General features: G+C 40.7%; 1 protein-coding gene across 4 annotated transcripts in view; it reads right to left on the bottom strand.

Annotated features, from left to right (window-relative positions):
* Positions 1-1,537: 1,537 nt before the first annotated feature.
* The window catches only part of ntrk3b (neurotrophic tyrosine kinase, receptor, type 3b), a 191,991-nt gene continuing 165,965 nt past the window's right edge, over positions 1,538-27,563 (bottom strand). For 2 of the 4 annotated variants that reach the window (XM_037096655.1, XM_037096654.1), the window contains exons 15-17: positions 27,261-27,504; positions 9,941-10,099; positions 1,538-6,564 (exon numbers count right to left, since the gene is read on the bottom strand). In XM_037096655.1, coding sequence (XP_036952550.1) covers positions 6,379-6,564; positions 9,941-10,099; positions 27,261-27,504 — 589 coding nt within the window. In that variant the 3' untranslated portion in view covers positions 1,538-6,378. The remainder of the gene's footprint in view (positions 6,565-9,940; positions 10,100-27,260; positions 27,505-27,563) is intronic. The other 2 variants (XM_037096653.1, XM_037096656.1) reach the window with 1 other exon arrangement.

Below are 27,563 nucleotides of genomic sequence, written 5' to 3'. Positions count from 1 at the left end.
TGTAACTCCTTTAAAATAACACATGTTGAAAAGAATGATTACCCCAACATTTAATTAGACAGGGCCTGGGAGTTATTTGAGAGTACATCCTCTGCTAGATTAGATGTGGAGAACAGCTATGTTTTCTTTTGTTCTTTTCATTTTGAAGAATAAGGTAGGTGTTGTTTCATCAAGACCACTGCATCGGCCAGGCAGGGAGGACTTAAACAAGAGAGTTTGGCAGATAAATGAACACAATGCTTGGTCACACAGCAAAGAGTAACTATGTCCTAATTCAATTTTTGCAGCAGCGCGTTCTGAACTCATCCAGCTGTACAACAAACTCTGTATGAAAGTGCATCTTACTAGGTAGATTATTTGGAGCATGTAATTAAATTGTTAATGTATACATGTGAGTGTGTTCCAGGGATGAAGAATGATGAACCGTACTGATGGACATTCTGAACCTAAATACTGAGAGTCATGAGAGTGCAAAACAACCACGATAACATGAGGCTATTATCCATGAATATTCTTGTGTTTCTGTGCTCTCTTTTTCAGAATGAATGTGCAGTGTTTCAGGACAACAGTTGATATGTATTAGTGATGGAAAGCAGGAAGCATTGTGTTGCCATGGAGATACTGAGTTGCAGTTAGGTGTGCCACAATGGCATAGGTTTGGTTTTAAGAGTGGCGCGTTGAAACTACATAAGAGCTGTTATGAAATAGATTAAATGGATTGTTTTGCTTTCTGTATCAAAAAGAACTGTGATGTAACCCTCTGAGTAACTAATAAATCAATCCTGATGAAGGGAGGCTCTTAGAAATGTATAAATAATGCACTAACCCCAGTGTAAATCACAGTTCCATTTGTTTCTTAATGATGGATAACTGCATCTCACAGTAAGCTGTGCTTTACTGTCTTATTGCGGATCCCAACATCTTCGAATATCAACTGTAAGTATGAAGTAAAAGTACATTTAATGTTCATCAGAGAAACACGGACATGGTGGGACTTTATCAGACCGGAGTAAAGTGAGCCAGAATCCCTTGGAGGCTGCAGCTGCACATCCTGTGTTTATTTACATGTTGGTGAATCCGTCCTGTGAGCAGTCATGCTGCATTAGTTACTGAAAGTTCCTGTTGTGAACTGCACGGATAAACATCGGCTTGAGGATACTAAAGAAATTGTATAATATTGTGAAGTTTAAAGTTGTAAGGGGATCTTTTTAAGATGGTTTCCAAGCAAATAGTTGGATATTTATACATACAGGGGCATCAGAGAGTCCAGTGGGATAATTACCCTCCTCGAACCAGAGATTGCGTTCTCGTGTGTGACCAAGAATTAAGAATAACATGTTTTTCAGTTATGTTACATAAGTATGTTAGCATATGTTAATTACCTTATGTAGGTTATCTGTGACATAACTGACATCACTGAATGTAGTTGTTTTAACCCAAACATGATCTTTTCCTGAATCTAATCCAGTAGTTTTTGGACCTAAACCTGGACTGTCACTGTCATAATACTGCGTGTCAACACTTTATTAGCAGGCTTCATTCTGAAAGTCTAACTGGCTGCTTCAAATGTACTATATCTAACTGTGAAGGAAGGAATCTCTGTCTGTCTGTCTGTCTGCCATATTCACATATCTGGAGAACCATTCATCTGATGGACTTCACACTTGGCAGGTTTGTTGCTGAGTGAACATCGCTCTGAGCGGCAGTGAGGTGTGTCTCTTCAACACTCTCACACCTGACGACTCTCACAGGATCTCATGAGGAAACAGATGTAGACTAAATGGAATTAATGTGTTGCAGTAAGAAATGAACCATAAATGGTTAAACAAGTCTGGACGAGCGGGGAGATGAGGTAAACAGGTTTTCTATTCCTCTGTGAGAGCTGGAGGTGAGATTTTCATTTTCTTTCAGCTGCAGTATGTTAGCTAATGCTAGCCTGGAGAGCTAAAATGATAGTTACCTGGCAGCACTGTCTGCTGCTCCTGGATGCCTTTTTTGATTGGTTGTTGTAAATATCAAACATTATTTAAATTATTGTGGCAGCCCCAGTGACTCTGTAAGCACTTTAGGGGGCTTAAGACTGGATCTGTAAACCCCTTACATTACCAGACAGTCTGTGCTGAACAGCATAAATTGAACAGGCACTGCACTGGTGACAGTGATAGCACTAACTTGACATCGCAGCCATTCAAGCTCAAAAATGACACTGGAGGCATAGTTTGAGGCCACAGACCAAGCTGCCATATTCCACGGGTTGGCCGTGAGAAGGAGCTGGCCACAGAAACAAAGAGGAGATGGTCTGTAAAACTCAAATTCACTTAAAATGTTTTAGAAATGTTGTCCTGCTGAAATAAAAAGAAAACTGGGTCTACGGATGGGTCCTGACCTCTGACCTGAGAGAAAAGTTGTGTTTCTATCACTTCAGGAGTCGACAGAGGAACACACACTGAACACATGCTGTTCAGCTTTCTCAGAGATTTAGATGAACACAAGATTTTGTCAAATTTACACATCTTTATAAGACAGGACAAAATGGAAAAGGAGATCGTCTGATTGTTTGAAGACATTTTCTTAAGAGAGTCACATTAATACAAAGATCTATCATGGAATACCAGTATTTTATATACTGCAGTTGTTATACCACATTTTTATATTCTGTAACATGTGTACATGGTAATATGCCAACTTCGCTTCAAAAAGTGTTCAGTTAGTTCATCCAAGAAAAGAAAAAAAAAAGAAAACTTTATAAACAATATTCAACTCACCATGAAAGGATTACAATACCCTGCAAATGCTCACGGTCTGTGTCATAATGTCTTTAAGCGTTTATCTTTACCACAAGAGAATACACAAAAACTCAATGCTTTGGGTAACTCGTTGGATTTGATCCTGCCTTCCATATAAAATACTTGAAATAACTGAATGCTCATTAATGATTTACATAGTCCCAACGGGGAACAGAGACAACACTGTGGCACTGTGAGAATTCATGTCAAGATAATAAGGAAGAGATGTGAAGAGTTCCACTCCAAAACGCTTTATATCCAGATACAACATAAAATAAAATCGTTGCCTGAGGTTTATCATTCAGCGTCTGAGATATCTACAGGTTTCACTCTGTAAAAATGAACTCATTTTGTCCACTGAGCGCTTAATTATGAACGATTTGTTGAAATTAATATCATTTGGTTTTAGTGTTTTGTTTTGTTTTTTTTTGCTGTCAAGCTTTTTGGGGGTCATGTTTCTCTGTCACATTTTGGAACAAAACTCTTCATGTTTTCCAGTTCATTAAATACGGTAATTATCAAAAGTATGGAACGCAGAATACCACACAATTAGCTGATCTGCTCGAATGATTATTGTTTTTGATGTACCGTCCATAAATTAACACGAGTGTCGACCTGCTTCAGTGGCTCCTCTCTGGTCATGGCAGAAGAGGTTTTTTATCAAAGCATCAGACGGGAGTAAAGCCTCATCTTTGCCAAACATGCAAAGGCCGCGAGTGCGAGGAAGGAACGAGTGGCTGTGAGTCATGTACAGCTGATGAAAAACAAGTGAGAATACTAAGATAAAAATGCTTTTATTTGTTGCTCTAAAGGAAATGTTCAGGGGGAGGAAACTATCGGGTTGTTTCTTTTCTTAGATTGTGAAGTGACAGGATTCTTAAATGTTTTTAAATGAACAGTTTGACATTTTGGGAAATTTGCTTTATTGTATAGTTGGATGACAAGATCGATACTAATGTCATATTCAGCCTGTCCGCATCAGGAAAATGACTAAAAGGTCGACCCTGCGAGCAGCTTATTATGATATTTACATTGATTGTTGGGCAGTGGCCTCTAGTGGCTGTAGTAATTGTTACAGCTGTGAAGGAGGAAGTCAGGTGAAGTGGTATAGAGCGGCACAGTCAGCATAGCGAGGAAGACAGGGTGAATAAAGGGCTTAAACAAACACAGGACTTTCACGCTATTTGTTTCCTGTGAGAAACTTAAGTCGGCCGTGAGTTTTTCTAAACTCAGTTTACTTTAGCAACATACTTATGTAAGTTAAGTCACATAGGTAACACTGGTTTTTAGCCCAAAACACCTTGTTTTTGTTAACCAATTGGAGTAGTTTGCCTAAACCTAACCAAACTGTGAGTGTACAACAATGGTCCGGTATGCATGACGCTGTTATGCTACAATGTTCATGTTTGGAACAGTGATTTATGTCATTTTGGGACTAAATAAACCATATTAACATGATGCCAATTTTCCTCTGACGTCACACTCAGGTTGGGAAGCTCAAACATCGTAATACTGTATTGCAGGTTGACACTTTGCATTAAAACTGGTGTCATTTCACAGCTTCCTCAGTGATCAGCAACTGAAAAGACAATGGGTGGCCTAAGGAAAATTCAGATTTCAAGGTAAAACTGCTAAAGGTAGACAAACGTTAGCATTTAGCCACTACTGTTTGATAGAGTCACATGACATTATGGAGAAGATGTAAATCAACCCGCAATTACCAATGCACATCTTGGACTCATTAGTTTAATGTTAGCTGATAGGATATCAAATACGGTGTTTAACCTTGAATTATGGCTCGATGTCTCTTTAGATTTTCACTTTCTCTTGTCCTTCGGTTTCTGATCAATTGAGCAGCTATGAAATCATGACATTTGTCCCAACATACCACATTATTTTTGGAGGAAAGTGGCAGCAGTGTGAAATAGTTTAGAGCAATTGTAAATTGTTTGGGTACAAGGATGTGCTGCCCATACGTGTACAGCAAGTGTGAACCTACTTCCAACCATGGCCCCTTTGTGGCCCCTGATTTAGATAAAACCTCTCCTCCGCTCCCAGCCTTAAAACAGTCCAGTACATAATCCATGTAAACCTGCAGCTGCTGCAGTTTTTACACCTCTTTTTTTGTAGCTTAAACTAAAGAAAAGTAACATGTTCATATGAGCTTTAGAGTTGCCAATAGGTGGATTTGTCACCTTTAAACAAAGCGTGGTAAGCTGTTTGCTCATATCCAGTCTTAATGCTAACTGCTAAGCTAGTTGGAGCATCATAATTAGCTGACAGACATGGCAGAGGTATCGACCTTCACATCTAATTCTGCACTTCCCAAAATGTCTATCTATTCCGTTATGTTACAGGTTTTCTTAGGCTGTGTATGCGAGGCACACACCTGCAGCTAACAGATGATTTATACGTCCAGTTCCAAAAATCTTTTCTTTAGAGTGGAAAAGCAGTTTCACACCAAAAAGCCTGAAAAAGACAAAACAGTCTCTCACAGCGTGCGTGTGTGTTCAGAAGTGTGGTGTAAGATATCACTTAGCAACGCATTATTCTTGCCATAAAAAGCAAATGAACTGGAAAGTGAGTACGAGGTTTCATCACCTCTTTGGAAAGTGTCGTGTTGATGGCTCTGAGTCGTCCCCCATTCTCCAGAGTCTCTGTGATTCAGTGTCAGTGGACTTTCCAAACTGTATTCACTGTCAGTCACCTTCACCACATGAGACAACTTACCAGCACTGACACGGGTTATTCCCAAGAGAAAACTCCTCTAGATTAGGACGAAAACAAATACCATAGCTTTATACGTTAGCCACCCAGATCACAGTCAGAAAAGGAACCAAAATAACACCCGAAAAAATAAGTTAACATAATTTTGACACATAGAATTTTACAATATGTACATTATTTTTAAATTAAAATAGATTTGTCGGCTGTCTGATTGGGTAGGTCCTCTACAGGGCGCTCCCTTTTTTCAACCATCCAGTGTTAATCCTCAGAAATAGAGTTCCCGTCGAAAGCTCAGTGTCAGCCAATCAGAGTGCAAGTAAGGCTACCATCGTCAAGTCCCTGCCAATAGTTTGTCGGTGATGTCTTCGGACAGGGCCGAGCCCTTAGCAACAGACATGGCAGACCCTTCAACACCCTGACAAAAAGAAATAAATATAAAATATATGTAATATTTCTATATATATTCATAAAACCAAACCCAGGATAGATTTTAACTCTGATGTGTTCTCTCCACCCAATAATCAAGCTGTGGCCATTATCCTATTGCCAGTCCATTTTACTTCCCCTCCGTCTCCGTTTTTGTGTATTTTTGCAGTTTTTTTTCGAGGAAAAAAAAGTCTTCTTCAAACCTGTACATCTTATACGCAAGTAAACAAAATGTAAAAGTGCGTGTTTTTTTGAATACGTTTTATCCACTATATCCAAAAGTGTTGCAGGCACTTAAGTCCTTCCCAAACATTGTAGGTGTTTTACGACAGTGGAGCAGGTTGGTTTGGTTATTCCTGGATTCGTGTGGGTCGGTCTGTCTGTATGTCTCTGTCGATCTGTCTGTCTGGCGAGGAACGGGCCACCTCCCGGGCCGCTGCTAGCCCAGGATGTCCAGGTAGACCGGGGTGGCTTTTCCCATGGCGAACAGGACCTTCTGAATGTCCTTAATGTTCAGTCGCTGCTGCGGTTCCCTCTGCCAGCAGCCCAGCATGATGTCATACACCTCCTTAGGACAAATCCTCGGCCTCTCCAGAACCCGGCCCTGGGTTATGCACTCAATAACCTGCAGAGCAAGAGAGGGCAGCGGAGTGAGACAGATGATTTTCACCGACTGATTGCTTTGGTTTGTTCATAATGAGAAAGCGTTGACACTGAGCAGGCTGTCCTTTGAGGTTTGAGCTAATGAAACTGAGATGAAAGAAGTAAACAGTATGCATTCAGTCTTAGATTTGTCCAATATCGAAGGGAAAACAAGATTTAATTTTTTCTGTCCCACAGCACAAAATAACAATAATCCTGTGTGGATGTGGATGTTTGAGATGCTTCTGAAAGACTGATTGGTCATTTCTTTGTTGGACTTGCACTCTAATTAGCCACATGACTCATTGCAGCTCTGACAATTTGTTAGTTATTTGTGTCAATTCCATGCCACTGTAGCTCAAGAGAATGGAGAAAGGTCTATTAGTGTATAATGAAAGTAGAAGCACTGAAAAAACGCACAGTAAACTATTTTTTTTTTTAGCTTTTCTTTCTCTCTTTTTCTTTCAGCATTGCCAACACATACACTTTCTTTAGCCTTGAAACTAAGGTGCTGATGTTTATGTGTTTCACTTATTAAGACAAAGAATAATTACTGACACAGCTGAGCAGGAAAAATGGAAACTCTCCCCGTAAGACACATTATGGTGTCATGCAATTTCATGCTCTCGCAAGCTAGCAGCACAACAACACTGTGTCAGAACAAAGCCTTCGATAATCTGCTGCTATCTGAAGCCTAATTTTCTGGAAAGAATGTAGAAAAAACCTTATCTGTGTTTAAATAACTATGACTTCACTGAGGTTTATACCCAATAGTGTCAACAACAGCGAAACACTGAAATAAAACCAAACTATTAGAATAAACCAGTGGGAACCCCTGTCCTGTTGTTCCACCTGCTGCATCTGTTTACAGTGGTAAAGCACTGCTTCCTCCATTTTGGTAAATTGTTTCACTTGTATTGTCACCGAAGGATGAGAGGCCTGGCAGACAGACTACCTTGAGACTTAGACTGAGGGGATAAAGCATCAGCTCCCCTGCAAAGACATATGGAGCCTCTTTGCATATATCCCCAGATCCCAAACAAGCAATGTGAGCAGTGAGGCTGCAGTGGTCACGGAAACACCAGACGTGTCACAATATTCAGCTGACAAGGAATCCAACTAATGTATAACCACAATGATTTTGTAACCTACAGAAACTTGTTACTAAATTCTCAACCCACCATGTGACAAGGTTGTTACTGTTTATCATTGTGGAAATGCAATTACCGTCCTGTTATAATCACATCAGCTGACATTTTCTGTTTCCTGTCAGTCGTTCAATCAAAAAACTCCTTGGGTTGAAAAAATGTTGAAAAAGATTTGCAACAAACTTTTTGTGCATCATTAAAAAAAAAAAAAAAAAAAAAAAAAAGACGGTACTCTCTTAATGGACAGATTTTAAAAAAAAAAAAGAATTTTATCAGTGCAGCAGAATCAGAGAGAGAGTCATTTGGCACCTGGCACCTACACAACCCACAATGCATCTCCACTAACGTCAGATCAGGTGGAGGTATAAGGTGCAGATGTACCTTTAAGCTGTAATACTCCAGTACTGTTCGTAGGTATAATGTTGGATATTTATGCATTACCAAAGTATTTCCATCTTACTCTGCTTTATACTTGTACAGTTTCATGTTGTACATTTGACTGCTGCCTTTATTTGACAGCTTTACTTACTGGTTACCTTGCAAATTAAAGGCACCAGGTGTTCTCAATTACCCTGGCTGATTAGACCTCTAGTCAGGTGTAAGTTAATGGAGCAATGTTAGGAATAATTAATGTCACCAACTCTGTGGTGCTAATAAGAATTCGAGCAGATTCCGTTGGCCCTTTCCACCAGGTGCAACAACACCAACAGAAGGCCGGTGGAGATGAGCGGAGGGCTTAAAGACTTTTCAATACGAAATTCTCTAGCATCAAATGTTTTTTTTTGGCATCTGACTATGGTTTTAAAAATAGAAATGCTTGTTAATACTTAAAAACACCCTGAGCTCTATGATCCCACCAGTGACCACAGAGCTAGTGATGAGTGTGGCACCGGTCCCCAAACATACCGAGCTGCTCATATGGACAGATAAGCAGCGCTGGGTCTCAGCTGCAGGGTGGATCAGACACTGTGCAGGAGGAGCGCTGCTCAATGGAAACTGTGTGCGACTGGTTCGTCTCTCGGGTTCAAGTTGTACTGCAGCGTTTAGATGTAGTTACCCATTTAGTTTCATCTGAAGTGGCTTCAGTGGAATGTACAAATACCCCTTGTGTTTTTATTGCTACGACTTTCAATTAAATGTCTTGTGACTCATTTTACACACATTTCCCCCAAATGTAATCTGACAGCACGGCTGCTTGTTTTCCTCTGTGATAGGTGTCCTGCTTTTTACTACATAAAACCAGAGGACAGTGGTGGAGCAGAAACAGGCCGGTTGAGAACAAAGTCCCGACAGCATCCAGGTGCTACTTTATCATTGTCACTGATACTCACTCATAACTGTTGCCATAATGTATCATTGTGTAATGTGTTCGACGAATCTGAATAACTGAATAATAAGTACGATATTGCTTTGTGACGCTACCAGAAGACAAAACTACATTAGAGAAACAGATCAAGGATTTTCACTTTTATCTTCATCATGACATAATATGCTGCTCATCTCATTACACTGTCATGAGGTTTCGGCAATGTGGTTCAATCAGCTGAGTGTTTCATTTAGAGTGCCTCAAAATTATTCCCGCGCAGGACACACTGAAATGTGGAAATCCCAATTTGTGTCAAGCCCTAGAGCATATTGATGTTTCTTACTTGAAATGCCAGGTTATTCTTTTAGGTCAATTTAATTTTCTCAATATGCGCGCTTTACAAGAGTAATCCTAATTGAATTTTATTGATTCAAAGCAGAGCCTCCAACGAAAAAACAAACCAATCATGGGTGTTATGTAATGCGGCATCTTGTCTGGTGGCAAAGCGGCATCAATTTATCACCTCGTTGGGCCGGCACAAGTCTCAGAAAGAGAACAGAAACAACACGCGGCAGTAGATTAAGATCCAAAATGGCAGTGTTCATTTTAATCTGCTTTTAGAAAGCTCATACGTTCCCGTTAGGGAGGAGAGGCAAATCTATTCAATGCCTCCTCTTTAATAACACCTGCCACAGCTGCTATATTTTTCATGTGATTTGAGATAAACATCCTTCCTTTCATCGCTCATGAAATGTTAAGGGACATAGAAGAAGACTTTTGCCATTAACTAACCCCTAAGCTATCGTTTTTACTGTGTGCTCCTGCAGGACAGCCTTTGATAATATATACACAATATGTATTAACTCTTGTGAGGGTTCTCTCTAAATGCATCAGGCTCTTTGTACCTCATTGTTGCCCAGCTGAAACCAAGGCTGCTTCCCGTAGGTGAAGATCTCCCACAAGATGACTCCGAAGCTCCAGACGTCGCTTTCCGTAGAGAATTTCCTGTACATGATGCTCTCTGGGGGCATCCAGCGAATAGGTAGCATGGTGTGTCCTCCAACCTGAGGAGAGGAGGAGATAAAGAGAAAAGACCCCTTACTGCAAATGATATGTTGGTTGCTAAAACACAGATTAGGAAAAAAATGTAGTCATCATCACAACTCCCAGGCGTCTGGGGATTAGCTGTCCTTGCATGTGACTGATACGGTGGGCTTAACATCTCATGAATGACTGCTGTGCTGCTGGATGTTGACACTGATGCAATACAGGAAAACGCTGACTTATCTGCCAGCTCCTCTGCATGTATTGAAATTCTTTAGGTTTTGGCATTAAACTGTCCTTTTATTCCTGATGAAAAATAGCAATCTGCATCCCTTGCCTGCAGAAGTGCTGGCATTGAGCAGAGCATCAAAGCATTGAATTGAATGTGTTCAAATCATTTTTTTTAAATAACTCCGTAGCAGCCTCCGGGGTTAAGAAAACCACTGAATGGATCCTCATGGTAAACAAGTTCATATGGCTTCTAATATAAATACGAGGATTGAGGTTCCATTGTGTTTTTCTCCCCACATATCAACATGTGAACCTCCTGTGGTCATGGGACAGACTGCCGAGATATCAGCCGTAAGCTCTTTAATGTCTGCAAACCAGCAGATCATGAAATGAAGTCTCCCCCACTCTAAATCCTCAGAAGCGACATATTAATCGATTAAACAATCATCCATTAATCATCCTTGCTCTCAGCTTCCATTAGCAGGCATTGTTTAAAAATCTATTTCCCATTCATGTCAGTGGCTGTGCTTTAATCATGGCGGTGATGGGCTGGACAAGACCGATGTGGGAATGAGAATGAAAAGTATTGCACATTTCAGATCAGAATCCTCGGGCAGTATTAATTACAGTGATTACTGTGGCGCTCAGGAGTCAAAGTACACGACTGACAGATAATATTATTAACATGCTGCTGTGATTTGATGCGAAGCCTGCTGGAGCCATCCGAGTTGTTACTGCATGCTGAAGTGCTGCTGTGATTTTATTTGCATCCCAAAGGGAGTGTTTGGTGGTACAACAGCTTGTCTGGCAAGACACTCAGACATCAAAATCAAAATCTTAATGCAAGTTCTGCTTAATGACTCTTTCCCAGAGATTTCAATTATGTACAATCATTGTGGCCGTACACGAACACCTGTTCCCATGTGACACCTGAAGCCTTCTACTTGGGTCACATGAGCTGACTCTATTAACTCGAGGCAAACCTCATATGCAGAGGAAGACATTTACTTGTACGGCATTTTAACAGACACTTTTGTACAAAGCGATTTACAGTAATTCATACATTCACACACTGATGGTGGTGGCTGCAATGCAAAGTGCTGACCAGCACATCAGGAGCAGTTTGGGGTTCAGTATCTTGTCCATGCGGACCAGGGGAATCAAACCAGCGTCCTTCTTATTACAAGACACTGGCTCTACCCTGAGCCACAGCCACTCATCATGAGATGCTTGGGAAAATAGTAAAAGGATCTTCAGTAAGGGGAATGTGGTCACTTTTTATTGGATCAGAAGTGTCATGGTCAGGAGGTGGTAAACACTACATTTCTCTGAAATGACCCCCACATTTCACCTCAGAATGGTTTGAAAATCACTCAAATACGTCTTAGTAATTATATTTTGCAAATGTTGATATATAGCTGCTTTTTTATTCATACATTTCTGGAAACTTCCAACTAGTTTTCTCCCCCCCAGCATTCCACTTAATTGAAGCGATTTGTTGCAGCTTCATTTCCAACTTGTTTTTTTCAAAGTCTTGCAGGTCACTTGATTCTTGATTGTGAGGTTGTATTTGCTGGTTAATACCATTTTGCGGCAGCAAACTATTTAAAAAGAAATTAGGAAAATCAGTGAAGTGAAATGAAATCGAAGTCAAGCTGCTGAAAATGTAAATGCTTGAAACATTTGGAAACAAAGCTGCAACAACTCACTTCAGTTTCTCTCGCTTTAAGTAGTTGGAAATGAATGAATTCAGATTGCACAATCAGCAGAGGTAAAGCAGAAACCAGTAGGAAGTTAGGAAGGAAGTTTATTTATGTATTGCCTACTGGAAAATAGAAGAATATTATAATAAAATCAGGCTGGGGTCATTTTAGGTAAAATTTGTGGTGAGTATTGTGCTGATTAGGGAGTAATTTGAAAGACCTATAAAAAATGTGATGCGTCACCTGATGGAGGTCCTGGTTAAACCCACAGTTAGATGAAATTAACTTTTCATATAGAAGATATGTGACAGTGATTTGCTGACATGATGAAGCAAAGTTTATGAGGTACAAAAAAAAAGTACAACAAAAACTATATAGAAATAATGACCCCTGGAAAGTAATAATAAAATAAGCACAAAAGTGTAAAACGTTGTTGAAGCTGTATTGCAGAGCAGCGTTCTGTAATCCTGGTCCTGGAGGTCTGCTGCCCTGCATGTTTTGGATGTTACACATGTTTCAAATGATCAGCTCGTCATCACGCTCTGCTGAAGCCTGATAACGACCCATTCGTTTTAATTAGCTGTGTTGGATTGAAGAATACTGTTGTGGAAAATTGAGCGGCACAACACTGTGTCATAGTCCAGTTCGTCTGGTCCATAGCAAGTGAACAAATTATACACCTTTGCATTTTAGTTCTGGTCCGGTTCTTGTTCACACTGACTTTTCATGAACAAATGCAGAAGAGTAAACATGAAGTTAAGCGGACTGACTGGTCACTCGTCCTTCCAACAGTTTTTGCGATTGTCATTCTGCATCGTGACAGTCACGTGATGTCAACATATAACCTCCGCAGCACTTTAATGCTTTTGATGTGCATGTTTTGTTCTCCTCACTTTGTCAGAAAAAGCGTGTGAAGGAATAACACACTATTTATTATCAGTCCCATATTAGAATGAAAATCGACATGTCATGGGTAATGATGACTAACAGGTGGAAATGAGGCAAAAAGGAGGGCGTCTTGTACAGAAGTGATTCAGGGCGTATTTGTGGGATCGTTGTCACACACTTTTTAATGGATTTTAATAAACTGAAAGTACACGGAGTAGGACACAGCAGAGCAGTTTTAATAGCTTTTGACCTATTAATCAGGGAAGATACCTGCGCTGACATCGAGCCTACGTGTTACTATTAAAAATGATTCAACGTAAAATCACAGCTTGGCTGCAGATCAATTCTGAGATCATTTCCTGAACAGGTCACGATCAGCAGGTGGATTTATTTGTAATTCAGCTTTTATAATATATATATTGGGCTCCAATCACGTATCTTTAAAAAAAAATATATATATTCCCCCGACAAAAAAATCGTCTGTGTTTAACACATTGCGATGCATGTAACTCTTTTGCTGTCCTATCATTATGTTTTTGTTATCTAGTTCAGTTTTTGACTTTTGCTGTCTATCTTTATGTTATCTCAACATTTTTGTCAGATAACAGTGAGATGGGGTTTTAAGCTCCTTTGGGGTTTCTATCTTCAAATCAGAGGAAGTACTCCTGCAGTGTATCAGACACACATCTAGCATCCATCCATCTTCACAACCACCCACCCATCCATGCATCCATCCATCCATCCAGCCATGCATTCACTAATCTATCCATTCATCCATCCAACCATCCACCCAGCCAGTGGTGTGATTAGGCCTATTTTAGGGGGGGCTGAAGCCCCTCTAAAATATTCTTAGGCCCCCATAAATAATCTGGTGTTTTGTTTTGTTTTGTTTTTTTCTTTACAAAAAAGTGCCAACAAATTCAATATAAAGTGGCCAGATGAGTTTAAATAAATAATCATATAAGCTGTCATTATTCACTTAAATATGATCATAAATCTGTCAGTTTTCCTTCACTTCATAGTATAAGGTAGAGAGAGCACTTTCAGTGTGTCTTTATCCAGTCCATTCCACTTGTTCATATAGAGAACAGCCACATCGCTGAAAATCCAGTCCATGTTTTCGACCTTGCTTGCACTCGAACCTGCAGCATGTGTGTGACTTGAAGCACACAGAGCGACTACAACAGCATGAGGTGAAGAACATGAATGAAGAAGAATGTACATAAGAAGGTTATTCAAGAAAGTAAGTATTTATCACTGCTGGTAATAACGATTAGTGAGCTCCAGCCCCCAGCTAACAGCAGAAAGTCCCATGTGATTAATAAACCAAGTGCTCCCTGATTGACAAATAAAAACCTAGCTTGCACATAATAGACAATCTCCGTGCATGTCTCACCTTTGCTGTTTCACAGTCAAATTTACATTCCAGCTCTAAAAGAATGCTGCTGCTTAGCTAGCTGGTTAGTCTGAACTGCATTGTGGAGGCCCTGGTTGTTTATAGAGTTAATTGTGCAGTCTTTTTATCATACGCTAACTTTGGGTGACTTCCTTCCAGGGGATAAGCTGTGTTTCTCACTTTATACTTGGATGCACACCGTGAAACAGGAGCTGAGCTCATTCACGGTTATCATCAGCGGATAATAATAATAATAATAATAATAATAATAATAATAATAATAATAATAATAATAATACACTAATGATAATCACTCCACCACCCCTGTTGACCTGTAGGAGTCAGGACAGAGAAGCACAGGGAGTGAGAGGGGAGAGACTTCTACTGGAAAGGTGAGTCTAAAGGATTTCACAGGATAGAGTCATTTTTGATGCAGACAGTCTTTGAATTTTATGGAACTCAATATGAATATTAAATATGAAACATTTCAGTCAATGTGCATCATATAAGACTTAATGAACTTGAGCTTTCATTGAGGAGATTAATGATTAGAAAGTGGAGAAAGCCAAGATGTATAAAAGCCAAATTAGCCTGACCCAAATATTTTCAACAGTATCATAATATTACTTTAATTCAAGAAATTAAGTATTATTTTTCAGGGCTTGAAATTACAACCATTTTAGTCACATATGCCCAAAATGTAATGTGTGCCACTTAAAAATATTTGGGAGCAAACAATTACTGTGTTGTTAGGCTCACAACATAATAATGTTGTAAACATACTGTTATTGTGCAAACCTGTGTTTGTTCTTGTACTGTATAAAAATAATTTCTCAGTCTTTTTTAGCTCTTTATGAAATTTTGTGCTCACGCGCTACATTCGCTCACATCCTGTGCATCTCTCGGGGGCTAAGCCTCCCCGTCCTTAAAACCTAGTGATGCCCCTGCCCCTACTCCCCCTGAGCTAATATTCTGTGTTTACAGACAAAACAAAATCAAATACACAGTCAAAAATAGGCCGTCGGCTTTGAACTCATCATTGGGACAAGCTCTTAGAGTAGCTGCATTCACCCTCACGTGGTTTTCTCTGCGCTGTACCTCTGGGTTACAAAACAATCAGATTCATTTAATCATAATAAGCTCTTCTCCAAACTCCATTTACCAGCTCCAACATCTGTGTGCCTTCAGCTGTGAGCATTGTGTGGCATTTTAAGTGACAAAGGATAAAAAAAAATAAAAAATAAATACATAAAATCAACTCACGTCTTACTAATTACCTCCTAGTTCCGTAGCACGCACATTTCCAATGAAAGTCAAACACTGTCTCTGCGTGCCAGCCTTACACAGCAGATGAATCTTCTGCATGTTTTAAAGAAACATGAGATTTGTCAGTGTGCCAAAATGCTGCTACTTCCTGGGCATTTATTCAGAATGTCCTCTGGTTTGTACACTTGATCAGATTTAGCTGCTGAGTACGAGGCCTCTGTATGTGTGCCTCTGCTTAACATTCATCTGTAACCTTTTCTAAAATCCTGGCTTGGGTTGAAACAGCTAAGGCTACTCAGTGTATGTATTTAAGGTCCAGTGTGTAGTATCTAGTGGGTAGAAGTGTGGTTGCAAATTGCAACCAACTGAATATGCCTCATCTCACACTTTAGATAGATAGATAGATAGATTGATTGATAGATTGGTTGATAGATGCATACATACATACATACATACATACATACATACATACATACATACATACATACATACATACATACATACATACATACAAACATAACTTTTTTAATCCCTGAAGGGAAATTAGGTTAGAAAATACCCAACAATGGTGTGGTAGTTTTTAGACATTTTAACATGAAATGGTTACATATTGTGGATTTAAGTCCCAACATTTTTTAAATGTAGGTTTGGCTTGGTTTTATTAATTCATTCTTATATTGGTGAGAGTTGTGTGTTACATTCCTCTAGCTCAGCATGAATGAGACCTATTGGATTATTAACCTGACTAACTTTATTTGTTGATTTAGTTTATAATGTAGGAATTGTAATTTAAAATAGTCCTGCTTCAGCAACACAATAACGTTTCAATCCATCAAAGGGTTGTAAGCAAGCTAACATTAGCTTCACCAGTTAGCTACGTAACAGTCTCATCTGGCTCTGAGCAGGATTTGTGTACATATTTAGTAACTGTTCTCGACCAAAGAACTACTCTGATCAGCCACAACATTTCATCCACTGACAGGTGAAGTGATTAAGAGTGATCATCTCCTTACAGTACAATGTTCTGCTGGGAAACTTTGAGTCCTGGCATTCATGTGAATGTCATTTGACATGCACCACCCACCCAGACACCGATGTAGACCACATAAACAGCCTCCTGGCAATGGAACTCCCCAATAGCGGTCCCCCCAGCAGGACAATGCGCCTGGACACGCTGCAAGAACTGCTCAGTAACAGCCCAACACATGTGACAAACAGCCTGGAAACAGCCCATTCCCTAGATCACAATCTGATCAAGCATCTACCCTGACCCATGGAGGTCCCACTCTCAACATACAGAAAACATGTGTGGCTGATTAGTGCAGTTTATTTGGTGCAATGTGTTTCCAGCTTAGTGAATGTAAATCTTCACATAGCAGAAATACGTTTGGTGAAATGCACCTTGGCTCAATGGAGAACACGTCCAGCAGGTGTGGTCTGGTATGACCTGTATGCTTGCTAATGTTAGCAAATTTTGTTTGCTAACTTTTTCTTCTTCTCTATTTTTTCTACAGTCAACCAACATTTTAAAACAACTCATGTCCCCTAATGATGTTGTTTTGAAGCAACAGACTCAAGGATGTTAAAACATTTATAGAAATCTTATCCTGATATGTAGTCTCACTTCAGGAGCAGCTGATGCGACCACTCCTAAAGTAAAGTGTACTCTCAAATGAAGAAGAGCTTTAAATAACTCTTACAATCTGTTATTGTACAACAAGATAGTGCCTTGATGGAGTGCATCATAAATGGTTAATGAGGCTTGTTACTACTTCTACCAAGCAGACGTCCTAGATGTAACACCATCATCTCACAAGAGGAGTGAGAAGATCCCCCATCTACAGTAAGGTTACTTTACTAAGGTTACTAGTAAGTATTTATGCCATCTTAAACCTTGGAGCTTCTCAGAGTAACACCTTGTTTTCTGTGTCTGGAAGAAGTCGATAACTGGTGTGTGGTGTAGCTGCATACAAGGCCATATGCTGTCTGTACATTTAACACAAATTGATATCTGGAGACGTGGCCTGGGGGTCAACAAGACCATTAGAGTCTGTTTTCCACAGCTACACCTATATATGCTGACTTTGAATGAAAAATCACACTACATTAACCTCAACACTGCCCGCCTCTTGGTCTTCTTGGCGTTTCAGCATAACAAAAGCAGAGCATCATTTCGCTTCCATTCCTACCTCACTAAAAAATGTCTATTGAAAGAAATCATTTAATACTTTAGTCATTCTTTAACTCTTTCCTCTCTTTGAACAAGCACATAGATGTAAATGGAGCTAAAGAAATAGTCTGTACATAATACAGCAACACGGTAAGTGAACTTCACGGATTATGGTGATTGTTTATCACAAATGGAGTCGAATCTTTTTATTCCTCAGCCAACTGTGTTTGAATTTTTTTTTTTTTTTTTTGATTTTTACATTTATCCTAAAGTCCATAGAGGCTTTGCTGAGCATACACTCATTTTTCAGCAGCATCCTGCTTCACATTAATACATTTACACACATTTACACCTCAGAGCTGTCCAGTACAACCACAGTCTCCCACTAATCCCACCAGGGGGTAACTGCTCTGCTCAACTGCATCTCAGATGTAAAGCGAGGAGAGAACACTTTTGTGTCCTTTCTGCCGGATCCTCCAGTCACAGTCAGGCTTCTCTAGAACTTGCCCAAGGGCATGTAAGGTATTAGCAGAATCTCAAAGACAGAAACATCCTTTAGCTCCTAATTTTTTGAACTCTTCCCTGCCAAGCTCACTCTCTGGCTGAGTCCCAGACTAAACAAGTATGACCCAGCAGCCCCTGAAAGACAATCGGAAGCTAACTGTGTTTTTCCTCAGACAAACCAGCCATTAAAGTAAACATACACTTCAGAGGTGTTCCAACCAAAGTGTCCTTTCCCTACATCTTGAACACACATTATTTATCGATGGATCCAGGGTGAATTTTGTGGCGACAAAGAGGCTCAGCAGTAGTTTTCCCCGGCACTGAACCCTAAACCTCATTTGCCAGGGTTCCACTGCAAGCTAATGACCAAATGAACAGTGACTTACACCCCACCTGGTCTCATTAGACATGCCACATTTTAGCATTGTACACAACATTAAGCCAATATTGATGGGGAGACCAGTCGCCCCTGTTGTGTAAAACCTCTGGGCCGAGCCAAGATAGGTGGGCTGGAAGTGAGGTGAAAGGATCGGCGAGGGGCTGTGTACCAATCTGTCCCCCTGTGGAGCTTTATAAAGATTAAACAAAATTAATTAAGTTCCTGTTAGTCTAAATGACTTATCTGAGGTCCACCCAGCCCATTGCACACAAGGCTAAACCTCATCAGATGCATACTAATGATTCAACCGCTGCTGCTGTGGCGAGGGGCATTAAAACTGGCTGACTCTCGCTTCCCAAATGATTGCATGCTATCACCTTGGGTTTTTGTGACAAGGCCATGGCAATTAGCTTGGAACATGGGGGGAAGAAGGGAAAAAAAGGCTGAACACATAATAAAAATAAAATAATTGCCCCTGTAATTATCCTCATCTTTCTCACTCAATGTCACATCGAGAAGCTGGCAATGCTCCGCGGGGAGTGAGGAATGAGTCTGGGGCTTTTTTTTTGTTGCTGTGTAAACTGGATTAGTGCTCTGCCTGTCCCACCGTGGCAGGGGAGTGATTGGATTAACGGCGTGGAGAGCACAGCAGCATGGCAGGGGGATAGATTACTGGCCCAGTTGGGCTCTTCGATGGGCGCTCCACGGCCTGCAGGGAGCCCTGGGAGGCCCCAGACATCTTAAAGGGCCCCGATAACCATCTAGACACTCTCTCTGCCTGCTGTAACCACGCTGCTATCTTTGCTCTCCCAGCTCAAACAGCAGTGAACACAAGTTCACTTTTAGAGGCTATGATGTCCATTAGGTTCCTACCTGCTGTGCTGCTGCCAAGTGGAGATAAAGTGGTATCTACTCTGGCGGCTAGGTGGTGAAAGTTTCTGAAGGTTTTTCAAAACACACACACACACACACACACACTAACACACACCGCACTGTTGCTATCATGCAATTTTACATGCACATTTCCTGTATTTAGCTCCCCAGACCAACTTGTGTAATACAAAGGTGTAGATGGTTAGCTCCTCAGTGCTGCTGCTAGCTTTGTAACTGCAGTCTGAATATAAAATTATCAGCAGTACAGCTCTATTACTCTGCTAAATCACGTCTTCTGGAAGAGTATGCACTTGAGAGCATTCTACATGGGATGTGTTTGGCTATAAATAAATAACAAGACCATGAGTCTACAGCCATGGGAGGCTGTGAGGCAGACCTGAGGCACAGCGGTGCTATGAGATAAAGTGTCAGGATGATAAAATCCTTAAAATAATGATGCTAAGATGCTGAAATTTCACAGGGTTAATGTTTACCATGTTCGACATTGTGGTTTTGCATGTTGCATGCTTATATTTGCGAATTAGCACAAAACACAGTAGAAAAGTACAACTTAGGCTGGTGGGAATGTCATTAATTTAGCTAATTCTTATCAAAACAGAGACTTTGACCTTGACCTTATTAAAATGAAGCTAAAGGAAAAGTCACAGGATCACAACCATTTCTAACAGGAACATGAATGTTTGAGGTCCAATTTGTGTGGAAGTTGATTTTTGAGTCTCACTCCCAACTCATTAAATACCGACACTCTGGCAGTAGGGTGTACCCTGGCCTTCGCCCATAGTTAACTGGATTTGGCCCCAGTGACCCCTGCGACCCTCATGGAAAAACCAGAAGAAAACGGAACGGAATGGAAGTCTGGTAACTCAACTTTCTTACAGATTGTAAAGAAAATGTAAAGGCATCATAGTTAGCAGAATTCATCTAAGAGCTGATGAGATACTTCAGTCTTGAGCTAAATCGTTTATCAACCAATCAACCCGACCTAACAACACATAAAATAAAATGTTACTTAATGATAGGTACAATTTTTCTTAATACTACGCTAAGCAAAGCTGCTGGTGTTAGCTTCCCTGCTGAAAGAAAACAGCCAGCACCAAAACACAACATATGCTGGTCTTGCTGGTGACTGCCAGCATATGTTGTGTTTTGGTACTGGTCTGTGCTGTTTTCTTTCAACAGGGTTCATATTAACCAAACATGCACAACAGTGGCATCAACCTTCTCAACTCTCCCTAAGAAAGCCCCAAAACATTTTCCCCAAAGTATTGAACAATCTCAAAAGAATGAAATAAAGTGCATTTCTTGGGGCATCTAAAGCCAGACTTCCTCTTATGTCAACAGTAGCATCTCCCTAATTTCTCAGATCATGTCAGACAGGAGCGCTGGACTAGAAAAAAAAGGAAAAAAAGACCCAAGGGGAGAGGCTGAACAGTTTTTTTATCCCTTCACCCAGCAGTAATAAATATGGCCTGTGTACTCATTAGCACCAAGCTGCATACAGTTCTGAGGAGCTTGTGCTTGATAAATAATGCAGCAGAGGAGTGTCTGTTTGATCCTTGAAACAGTAGAAACCTGGGGACCATTTTTCTTCAAAGAAAAGCAATGCAGGTAGGCAGAGGCTTCCTGGCAGAGTCACAAAGAACACCAAGTCCTTGAAACTGAGTCATTAGACTCTAACAATGTTACAGTGTTTGATAGTCATTAGTCCACCATTCACAAATGCATATCCTGGCTTTAAAACTTTTTTTCTTTCCTGCTCAAATGTTAAGGGCAAGACATCCATTGTTGCTTTCTTGCACCTCAGTAACTTTAGCTGGACCAGTGCTTTCTGTTTTTGCAACATCGTCCTTCTTTACATTCAGACAGCGTTGCACAATGAGGAACAAAACCCTGCAACTGCTAAATGAAAACACTCACACTGCAAGCAAGCCTCTGGAGGAAATTCTGAGGAATTTGTAATACTCTACCAAAAAAAGTAGAAACTAGAAGCCTCTACATCTTCTCCTCTGACAGGAAGCTATATGTCACAGTTCATAATTTAGCTTTAATGAGCTGTTTGAAGCCACTTCTCTCCTTTTCTAGGTGAACCAGCATCTACGATTGCAGTCTACCTGCACATGTCAGAAAGCCAGAATGTTTTTTTTTTTCCCATGCCACCAGGAATCTATATTTTAAAGGTGCAATATGCAAGTAATTAGTTAAAAACATTACAAATTGAATTAAGATTATCGACAGAATGTGAAGAATAACAGTTTGTTGTGTTTGTGTACTGTGCCCCTGCCAACCCATCCAAAGCTCCTGTGCTAGCGCTGTAAACACCAACACTTTCATGGTTGTCTGACCTCCTAGTCTGGACTGCTACCTGCACAGCTAACTGGGCTAACTAGCTAACAACAGCTAGCGTTAGAATTCATTAGTTATTCTGTTGATTGGCGGTTCCCTAGTTGTTTTGAGCAAAAATTTGACAGGTGACCAATTCTATGGCACCTTTGACACAAATTACTATAAAGAAAATGAATTACTGTAACAAATCAGGGAGCAGCTTTCTAAGACTCAAGATTAAACAAAACCAAGTACAGTGCTGTTGTTGTGCGGACATCACATGGAAAGTGTCGGACTGTTCAGATCTACACTCCAATCCAGTAGGTGACACTAAAAAGCTGATGCCAACTGCCATTTAACAACAAAAGCAGAAGAAGTAAACAACCCAAAAAACAAGACACTGACTTTCAAATCAAATCAGCTGTCTCAGGAAAATGTCAGGTTCCCAGCGAACTATGCCACTGCTGTGGATAGCGAGTGGTGTAACGGACGAGGACAGTGTGTCTGCGTTGTCGGCAGCTTCGTGGTGTGTGAGTGGAAACGTGCTGACGCATGTTAGATGCCGTCGCCCTACCATGTTTCTAAGTTCACTGTTTACTGCTTAAAGGGTAACTCCACTAATTCTACACTTGAGGGGTATGTTTACAGGGGGTTACTGTTGGAAAAAATGAGTATAAAGTCTTTAGTGACTCCAGAGGAAGCTGCCCATAATCAGATAACTTGAGGTAGAATTAGGTGGAACAAACTGACACTATCTGTGGAAAATAGATTAAAGAAACATCAATACATCAAAGTTTTACTGAAATGCAACTCCAACAAAACTTGGACATCTGTACTGTTGCAACCCTAGTCACTGGATGTTATGAGAGGAATTAGCTGTCAAGGGACAAATTAACTTCACTGCATATTTTACTCATAACTTTGTTCTGTATTAAAAATTACATTCAATATAAAGAAACCTGTCGTCACTATGAGAGCTGCAGACTGATAGAGTCCCTGTATGAGCTCCTCCATCCGTCCTTTAGACGCTGTTCCTTAACATGTCTGATAAAAACCAGCATTTCAACCCGTCTCCCTACTTGCTCCTTTAATGCAGAGGCCCCTTTTGAGCATTCACTGTCATTTATACCTACCTAAACATGCATAATTCAGTGCTTGACTCTCTGAACTCAGAAAAAAAACATTACCTGATATATTGTGAGGCAGCCGTATAAAACACCTACATAGCGGCACCGGTGCTGCTGTCGGCCTTTGCAGGTTTTGCAGCTGTCTCTTTTGAAACAACACAAAAGCGTATTCAGTGCAGGCGGAGCAGGAGGATATGACAGATGGATGTGATTTAGGACAATATTCATCTCTTTCTAGAAGTTGTTCCCTCCTGCTGCAAAGTGTCTCGGGAGTCCCAGAGGGCAACACGCGTCAATACGACTAGTCAGCGATGGGAGGATTGTGTTCTTGGCAGGGCGCTGCTATTTATAATCACTCAACACAGGGAAAGTGTCCAATACTGTTAGGAGCTCCTTATCTCTGGGCTCTGTCAATATTCCTCTGTGTAGGCGGGTGGTGATGCTATCACAACGCACCAAACAGCAGCTTCACACAAGGCATGCCACACACAGATCTACATATAGAACCCTGAATCTGAGACGCTGGTCTTTTTTACAAACTCTTTCTCTGGTTGCTGCCTAATCCAACAGATTTGCAAGAGTTACTTTCCATCCCTCACTGCAGTGTATGTGTTTGTGTGCTGAATCACTAAATTATTCAATAAATTATTCAACTTGCTAAAATTTCCCCAATAAATTCACCACTGAGTTTGATAGGAGGAACCAACATTTGACTGAAAATGAAAAAATTCCCTCAGACTGGCTCATTTCTTTCTATACTGCTGCAAGGGATATTAATTGTCGTCTTCACGTGTGTGGTTAGTTGTGATCAGAGAATGTATTTTCTGGTTGTCAGATGCACAAGAATCTGTTCTAGTGAGTAAATAAAGCAATTTGGAGTGATTTTGGGACACACTTCTACAAAGAATCTTGCTGCATTTTTCCCCTTTATCCCATTTGGACGAGCCTGTCTTTTCACCGCTAACTTCACTGTTAGCTGAGGCAGAGTCTGCATAGATACATATGGAGTCACCAGATGCTTCTTTTCACCTGTCACTGAGGAGTGTAATGGGCTGGGAGGTCCACCTTTTCGCTCACTGGTCCACCCGCTGTCTGCATAGACACTCTGACCAACCAGCATCAGCCTCCAGAGTAGTTTCAAGGACATGATCCCTCACAGGCTTCTCATTTATGAACATTGCCTATGTTGGGCAGTGCAGTCCTGGCTTGAAGCCTTGGTTTGTGCTTTTACCCCACATCACCCTCATACTCCCTCTACATCACCCTCATACTCCCTCTAGACTATACTTGCAGCTCCTTGTTCTCCCATTAGGTCTTATATCTACAGACCCTCCTGCAGTTACACTCTGGCTGTCTTTTGACGGAACAGTTACCTCACAGCACCTATGTAATAGGCCTATAATCGTGCGGGCAAGAACAATCAGCTGAACCATTTAATCTTTCGTCTGAGCAGTATCTGCCTGTTAAATCAGCTGTGACTTAGTCTTCAGAGACAATTAGATGAGCTGTTATTTGGGCCACAACAAGAAAACACGCTCAGTTTTGTCCTTTACTTGTCCACCTGAGCTCCCACTGTTCTACACACATAAAGTGGGTGCTGCCCAGTGCACCCACAGTCAAAGTGGATGAAAGTCCTGGTGCTTGTTACTTAACTGTCTACACTCAAGTGTGATACCAACTGACATTCTTGGTGTGCTTCACAAACATACATAATACAAAATACATAAAATTAAATATATGTCACCTAATGTTTCTGTGTATCTGGCTGTTCTTTTTGTCTCTTGGTTTTCCAGCTGTAATTACATACACTATATGACAGATATAAGCATTAGTGTGTATTCCCATAAAAAAAAGACATTTTGTAATGGAAAATAATTGAACTAGTTAGACACACATTTAAGGAGGTAGATGAATGCCAGAACATTCCAAGAATAAGCTGCTATCTAAAACTACGGCTTCTAAACAAGCTTTCTCTTGGCAGAAGTTAAAGGAGGAGTATTATGCAAATTTTCAGGTTCATGATTTTCTTTTTGGTTTACCGCTGGAAAAAGTTTATATACTTTAGTGCTCAAAAGCACATTTCTCATACTGTACTCTCTCTCTGATACACTCTGCTTTAGTTCTGGTCCCATTAATAACAATATTTGTCAAATCATTGCTTTGTGTATGTCTGCAGAAAAATTCTACTCCAGGTTCTTCCAAGGTAGGTCAGCCAATAGTATAACGTCATATCATGTGGCATTTTGCTTGGCATCAACCGTCTTAGTAGTCGCCAGTTTGTGGAGATAAAATTAAAAAAATGCTGAATTCTAATGCATGTGGCCAGCATAGTGTACCACTGTACCAAAGCCCCTAATGTAAACTAGCTGGGATTAGCAAAGTTAATGTCTGGTCACAAGGTAAGTAAAGGTAAAGTAAGGTAGTGCAACCAGGAGGCAGATGATTTGAACATTAGCAGTGTTGTAATGGTAATAAAATGGAAGAGGGAGATGAAGTGCCCCATGCTGTGACTGAATATTATCAATAGCACCTTTTCAATGGGAACAACACAATAATACACATAATAATAAAACACAAATAATATGCATGCATACTCCTATTACTGTATCAGGGAGACTTGATGCTGCAGTATTTGTTCAACATGAAAAATGAATAGCATGAGATCTGCCATGGTAACCATTTAACTGGCCTACATGAAGCTGCCAGTGTCCAAACACCCAATTATTCTCCTCTACAAAGAGCTTATAATGAGTATTCAAGACCTAAGTGGAGTTTTATATACCCGGTAAGCTACACCCTCAGTAAGCTTTGAATATTATATTTCAGAACATGCCATTGAGTCACAGAGAACCAGAAAGGACTTTGATTTTCTGTAATTCAAATATTTTTACAAATTGCACCAGAGAACTCAATATAGCTGCCAAACAGGGTTTACTGACATAACATGAAAGGTGCATATGTTCATGTTGTTGATAACTTGTACGTTGTTCAACCTCAACAGTCTTCCAACACCACTGGTCTGCTGTAATCAGATCTTTTATAGAATTATGCATGACTGATTTTCTGTTTCTACTGAAACGTCCTCAATGCCAGTTAGTAAGATTAGTTCTGCTGACACACACTCAGCCATATCCACAGCCTGCACTGAACAATACACACACGGACACACACACACACACACACACACACACACACGGACACACGGACACACATACACACACGGACACACACCCACACACGCACACACACACACACACACACACACACACACGGAATCCTTCCATAATTCTTTAACAACCCACACAAAATATTCAGATTTTAATAATACACACACCACACAGATGGTGTGCATACAGGAGCCATGTACCAAACACTAAAGACATCTCGCTCAAATCTCCTTACAAATGATTTTATGTGTGCAGCGCTGCTCACCCAGCAGGCAAGTACTTCATAACTGCTGGCGTTGCCCCTAGCAAAGTCCGAACCGGCCCAGCTGTCACGCTGGGACAACAGGATCAGGTGCACCTAAAGTCATTTCACAAGACCAGGCTGTTGAAGGAATCCAGATCTGTTGCAGCCATCGCTTCATAGTTTCCACTTATTTATTCAGCAAAAATACTAAATTTTTCAGCCCAGCAGTTGCCGCCTGGTTTGCAGCGTTCAGAGTTGCTAATCGTGTTAAACAGTAGAGAGGACATGAATTGGAAGCTATATAAACAAGCCTTGAAGCATCAGGCTGGGGGCTGAGCAGGCTCGTCTTCTATCGCACTGCTCAACCTTCCCATCTTCGTACAGTATGAATGTATGAGGGCTGGTGTTGGGCCTGGGGCTGCTCTGGGGAGGGAGAGCTTTTAACTCTCCTTTCGGAAAGAAAGATGGAAACAAAAACTTATAAACAAAAAATGACCCAGGAGAGCGGAGCAGTCTTCACCCCTTTGAAATATGTTTTTTGTTAGCAGCCCAGGAGGATATGTTCAGAGTTGTTTCGGACCTAATTATAAACAAAGTCAAAAGTAAAGAACATCCACAGCTAAAATTACTTTTTGAGTAAGGTGGAATCCACTCATGCTTGCACCATAGTTGCCTCACATTAAATAGTACAGAAAGCAGGCATGGTGATGGCCAGCAGCTACTTTAAAGAACCAAAAAGTGGATTTGTTGTTGAGTTTTGTTACTGAGCCAAGGTGACTATGGAAGACACATTTGAAATGTGGCATTGATCGACAGTGTGAACTCTGAAACCTCTCCAGCTCTCAGTACTTTGATGGCAAAGGACAAGTATAAATAAGGTGAAGTCTTACCCTGTAGTAGTCACTGCTGTAGATGTCCCTGGACATGCCGAAGTCTCCAATCTTGACTAGCAGGCCGTTACCCACCAGACAATTACGAGTTGCCAGATCTCTGTGGACAAAGTGCTGGGAGGACAGGTAGACCATGCCCGAGGCAATCTGGGTGGCGATGTGCAGCATCTGGGATAGGCCCAGCTCTCCGTTGGACTGCAGTGGCTGGCCATCCACCAGGATCATGGCATCTGGACCGTGAGCTCTGGGTTACAAAGAATAACATTGATTTGATGAATTCTTATTGATTATGGAGTTTTATAA

Source organism: Acanthopagrus latus, chromosome 4 (assembly GCF_904848185.1).
Source record: "Acanthopagrus latus isolate v.2019 chromosome 4, fAcaLat1.1, whole genome shotgun sequence".
Classification (NCBI taxonomy): Eukaryota; Metazoa; Chordata; class Actinopteri; order Spariformes; family Sparidae; genus Acanthopagrus; species Acanthopagrus latus.
The sequence above is the reverse complement of the archived record's forward strand: the minus strand, read 5'-3'. Positions and strand labels throughout refer to the sequence as shown.